The sequence below is a fragment of the Triticum urartu genome, chromosome 6 (assembly GCF_003073215.2).
Source record: "Triticum urartu cultivar G1812 chromosome 6, Tu2.1, whole genome shotgun sequence".
NCBI classification, from domain to species: domain Eukaryota; kingdom Viridiplantae; phylum Streptophyta; class Magnoliopsida; order Poales; family Poaceae; genus Triticum; species Triticum urartu.
This window is the reverse complement of record NC_053027.1, coordinates 78,503,974-78,509,761: the sequence shown is the minus strand read 5'-3', so window position 1 is coordinate 78,509,761 and position 5,788 is coordinate 78,503,974. Positions and strand designations below refer to the sequence as shown.

The 5,788-nt window shown below is 54.4% G+C and overlaps 1 protein-coding gene across 1 annotated transcript; it reads right to left on the bottom strand.

Moving 5' to 3' along the window:
- Positions 1–3,301: 3,301 nt before the first annotated feature.
- On the bottom strand, positions 3,302–4,897 carry LOC125514638. Its single transcript, XM_048679978.1, has one exon. It carries the CDS (start codon positions 4,813–4,815, stop codon positions 3,460–3,462), a length of 1,356 nt encoding a protein of 451 aa, XP_048535935.1. The 5' UTR covers positions 4,816–4,897; the 3' UTR covers positions 3,302–3,459.
- Between the last annotated feature and the right edge of the window lie 891 nt (positions 4,898–5,788).

Sequence of the window (5,788 nt, the reverse complement as noted above, 5' to 3'; positions counted from 1 at the left end):
AGGTGCCGATGAGTCCGTGCAGGTGACGCAACCAAGCTCAAGGAGGAGCTCAATGAAGATCTTGTCCTTTGTGTTGTTCCGTTCTAGTCGATCAGTAGTGGAGCCCAGTTGGGGTCGATCGGGGACCTTGTCGCATTTGGAGTTCTTCTTTTATTTTGGTTCCGTAGTCGGACCTTGATTGTATTTGGATGATGTAATGCTTTATTCATGTATTTGTGTGAAGTGGCGATTGTAAGCCAACTATGTATCTCTTTTCCCTTATTGTATTACATGGGTTGTTTGCGAAGATTACCTCACTTGCGACATTGCTTTCAATGCGGTTATGCCTCTAAGTCATGCTTCGACACGTGGGAGATATAGCCGCATCGAGGGCGTTATAATGGGGGAGAGAGAATTGCTGGGGACGCAATGGAGGAGGACGCGATCGGGATGGGCGAAGGTTCGCGTGGTCTATTAGAGCATCTCTAGCCGCGCCCCCAACAAGGCCCCCCAGGTGACTTTTTGGCTGCCGGCGCCGAAAAATCGGCCTAGTCGCGCCCCCAAGGGCCCATTTTTCGCCGGCTCGGACCGAAATTGGCGCCGGTGGACCCAACCCGAACCCGGCGCGCTGGGGGCGCTCGGGGGCACCGGGCGAATCGTTTTTGGCGCGAATCAGCTGCGGGCCCTGCTTGCCTGCGACTCGTCTCTCTTCTTGCCGCTTCGTCGTCCTCATCGCCTTGTTTCCCGCGGCAAATAAATTCCAAAGCTGCCGCGCCGGTCAGCCTCCTCCATTGATGCCTCACGGGCGGCGCAGTGAAGACCGGACGACGCGCGTCCCCTCGCTGCCACGCATACACGCAGCGGCCACGCATACATGCGGCGGCCATGCGTACGCGCGGCGCCTCCACCTATATAAGCCGACCCCCAGCGTGCCGGTGACACGCACAGAGTATCCATCGCTGACGCGCCATTTCTCCCCCTTTCCTTCATCTCCTCTCACCGTCTCCAGTTCAAAGCATGGCCGAGCGCTTCCCAGGCGACGGCGCGGCGGCAAACGGCTTCGACCGCCGCCACCTTCATGAGGACAAAGCTCGGCTCCTCTTCAAGGCCGAGTACCCGGTCCCGCCGGACATGCGGGTGCCCGGGTCGTGGAGGATCAGCGCCGGTGGGCTCCCGGTGCCACCACCGCCCACCGGGGTGGCGCGGCATGCGGAGATCGCGCATATCCGTGCCTCTCTGCCGCAGGCGGTGAGGGAAGGTCCACGATACGTCCCCGACAGCCCACTCTGGGAGTCGTACTTCCGCCGCCGCCACGCCGAGCAGCTCGAGGCCACCAACGGCGTCGTGCCCTCCAGAAGGCTCAACTCCGAAGGCCGGTGCCGATGGTGGGGCGTGCCCGGCCGCACGCTGGAGGCCGTCCTCGAGTACATCGAGGGCGGCAACACGCCGAGGCTGGAGTACCCCGCTCCCCCGTCCATCTCTCGCCGGCGTGGGAACTCGTGGACGCCGAGGCGCATGGACCCGGGGGCGTCCTCCTCCTCGTCTGGTCGCTCGTCTGACTCTCCCTGCCTCCGCCACGTCAAGCCGGAGCCCCAGGACACGCCTGTCAGGACGCGCACCCGTAGCTCCGGCGTCCGCATCGACGACTCCGCCCCCGCCTCTGGCCGCCTCGTCCTCGTCAGGCCGAAGCCAGAGCCGGCCTCCCCGCGGAGTACGAGGAGATATCCCGGCGCGGCTTCTCCGATGAGGACGCCCTACGGTGGGCGCGCGACAACTACCTCCGCGACGAGATGGCCCGGCAGCGCCGGGCCCTGGAGGAGATAGCCGCCCGCAAACATGGGCGCGAGGACGAGCACGACGTCGTGATCCTCGACAGCGACGACGACGAGGACGCCTCTGGACCGTCCAACCCGCCGCGCCAACCGGGGGAGGGTTGCAGCAGGGACGGTGGCTGCGGAGGAGGCGACGACAACGACGACGACGACGGCGGCGGCGGCGACTACACGCGGTTCTACAACCTCCTCGGCATGTAGAACTGCAAGGGTGACGGGCGGCGAGGAGCGGCGAGGAGCAGCCTAGTAGCGTTTTTTTATTTTTTGTAAAATATTTAAATATGTACGAACTCGCTGAAGTTTGGTTGAATTTGCGCCGTGTTTGTGTCGGAATTTAAATTTTCAAAAAAACGTGGGCGCCGTGACAGGGGGGCATCACGCCCCCAGCACACGGTTTGCGCCGGTGCGCCCCCAGGGGCGATTTTTAGCGCCTCCTGGGGGCCAACGGCTGGAAATGCTCTTACCGGCGTGCGTGAGACGAAGGGAGAAGTGTGCGTTGACCAATCAACACGAGATCCAACGGTCAGAGGCAGTCCCATCGAACACCTAGAAACCTACCGGCCGAAAGTCGGGCCAGTCAGCCGACGCCTAGCACTGGCCGGAAAATGTTTCCATGTATAAGAAAAACGTATATACAAAAAATATACAATGTGTATGAAAAAATGTTCATAATGTATTTAAAAATGGTCAAACGTGTACAAAAATGTTGATCATGTATTTAAAAATGTTAAACATGTATAAACAAATGTTGGTCATGTGTTCAACATTTTTTAATGGCAATAAAGATTTTTCACACACAATTTACTTTTTTTGTATACACCATCAACATTTTTATATACATGTTTAAATTTTTTAAATACAGAACTAATTTTTTAGTAAGTTTTTTCGATGTCTACATTTACTAAATGTGAGTTCTACATTTTTCTATACATGATAAATATTTTTATATACACGTTTAACAATTAAAAATACATGGTCAGCATTTTTCCATATGCACAAAAGAAACAAAGAAAATCAATGAAAACTGAAGAAAAAGATGAATTCAAAATAAAATAGAAAATGGAACACCCGGAGAAAATCATTCAAACAGAATAAAAAATAATGAAAACCAAGAAAGAAGCAAAGAAAACAAAAAAAACGATGAAAACCAAAAAGGTACAAAAAAACTAAAGAGAAAGTAGAAAAGAAAAAATCAATGAAAACCCGACAAAGACACAAATCCTAGTAAAACAAAGGAAAACCGGTGATTAACCCGAGAGGGACCAACCTGTGATTGGATGGTTGGAGGAACAGTGATATCCCCAGCCATCAGGGTTCAAATTCTGATGCTCGCATCATTTTTGGATTTATTTTCTGTCGACGACGAGGTGCTTACGATGACCTCGTAAATCTCAAGATAATATGCCGACTCAATCTCTTGAATGTGCTCATGGGAGGATGTGTGTATGTGCGTTTATAGGGATGAGTGTAAGCGTATATGTATGAGTGTTTGCATCTGTATTGTGTTAAAAACCCCAAAAGACATCCGTACAATTTTCACACATCCATGAAACAAAATCAAGATCACATGCATGAGACACACGGCAGAAGTTTATTTCCCGAAAAAGAAAAACAAGCGTTGTGATGGGCATGTGCTGAGGTACTCGAGCTATTTTTGGCGAGAAGTCAGGACCGATCTATCGGACGACGCAAAGAGCGCCTCGCGGTCCATCTCGTAGCCGCACAAGTATTTCCACGCGTGGCACTCGACGCCGTCGGCAAGCTTCTCGAGGCATCCCGTCGTGATGTTCAACATGAAGACGCCCTGGCTGGTGCACCCTCCTCCTTCTCCGACGGTGAATATCACCGTGCCGCTCTTCTCGCCGAACCACCGCAGCTTAAACGCCGTTGTCATGGTAATCCCGAGCTCGGGTAGGCTGATGAGTTTGAGTCGGGCCTGTTCGTGCCCCTCCCACTCCCCGCCGGCAGCCGTCTGGGTCTCGATGTTGATGCAGAAGTCCGTGCATCCCAGGAAGCCCACGTCGAGGAGGCTCAGGCGCTTCCCGTCCGGGGAGGTGCCCAGCAGGCGCTCGCCGGCGTAATAGTGCGGCTGCCTGTAGGGCACCGGACACATATCCATGGGCTCCGACGGCGGGCCGTCGAGCCGCACGCCGAACGCCTCGTGGTGCATGGGCCAGTAGGCCGCGCCGCCGACCACGACGGCGTGGCCAAGACCGCGCAGCATGTTGGCGCTGATCTTGGCGCCGGGTTTCCTTTCTTCCGGCCCCCAGCGACATCCGACGCCGGCGTCGGCGTCGGCAGAGGAGCAGGAGCGCAGAGCCGTGAAGCTACGGCGGTTGTAGACGAGGAGCACGCGGAAGAAGCACGACGGCGCGGGCACGTCTAGGTCGTCGCCGGTGAGTATCGCGCACACGTAGTGCCCGGGGCAGTGGTCGCCGGAGAGCGGAGGGAGCATGGAGATTTCCCCCGTCATGGGGTTGCACACGCTGAGCGTAAGGCCGTCGGCGCGCGCCTCGCGCCGGAGCTCCAGGACGACGCGGCCGTTGCGGGATGCGACGGGGCGGGCGTGGTCGAACAGCCCGGTGGCGACGTGTTCGAGCTGGGGGCGGGGGCCCAGGAGGCGCGGGGCGGCTTCCGTCGGGACGAAGCGTGGCGGCAGCGCGGGGGAGGCGCGGGGGGCGCGGGCTTCCTGGTGGAAGAAGCCGAGGGCGAGGTGGGGGAGGAATTGCGCGGGCGGCGGCAGAGAGCGGGAGATGGCGTCGGCGTGCGTGGCCACGGCGTTTACCGAGTGACTGCACGTAGCCCCGCAGCGGACGATGTCGGTGGCGGACGAGGACACGCTGGATAGGATCGCGGAGAGGACGTCTCCGGGCAGATCCCTTTTTTTCCCATCGGCGCCAGCGCGCCGGCTCCGGCGTCGGTGTTGGCGCCGCCACAGCCACCCGTTGGTGTACGGTGGTGGCGTCGCCGAGGGATGGGCGCGGTCCCGACGAAACGGCGGCATCGGATCCGCGTATTTTTAGGTTAGGTTTCCGATATGTTTCAAGTTGCAACGACTGGCGAGCCCACGAGTCCATCAACTAGGTGCCTGCATATTTATGCACCCCCTGAGATCGATCCGAGTCTTTTTTTTTTGATCGGTTATTTTATGTCTGGGACCAATCCGAATCGGAAGCTGCATCGATCATCCAGGCCTTCGGGCCTAGCCCCTATTAATAGGTGCATCCGTCCAGGCCTTGGGGCTGGCCCCTATTAGGCCCAGTCTATTTAAAGGATGGTTAATACTAAAAAAATTGTCCGTGCGTTACAACGGGAAAAATAAATCATCACACATCTGAAATGGCTCGTTCATGTTGTTACCTAATTTTATCACCATCGTCAGTAATGGTCATATTGTCCACCTATTCGTGACGAAGATGATCAGTCTCAATGCCTTGAGGTTGGTCATCACACTCTAGCACACCTTTTTGCAAGTCCTCTTTGCATGGACCTGTAATTTTGTCAACTCATAATGATGGTGGAGCATAGATGGACAGATTTTTGTCCACTGCAATTTAAAACTAAAAAAGGTGTACATTAGGAATAATCTTCTTGCTATCATCCAAACAAATCTTCTGATTGATTTGTATTTCCCAAAGCGATAGTATATGTATAGGCAGATCATTTGCCTACTGCAGAAAAGTATATCAAAATAATCTACATACATGTTTAATATTTTGTTAGACAAAAATATGTTAAGACCGCACAATATGGAAAATAAAATAATTTAATGTTCAAAGAGATATGGAAAATAGAAATAATGGAACCTTTGTCTTGGGGAATATTGTGACCCTCGTAAGTCGATTCGTCCGAAATTATGGTCATATTATGTGATGCATATGCTAGTTCGTTGGAGAGATACAAATTAAAACATCTTAGCTTGGGAATTTCTATGTATAGTAATACATATCAGTCTCTCTGTTTATTGAGTGCAGAAC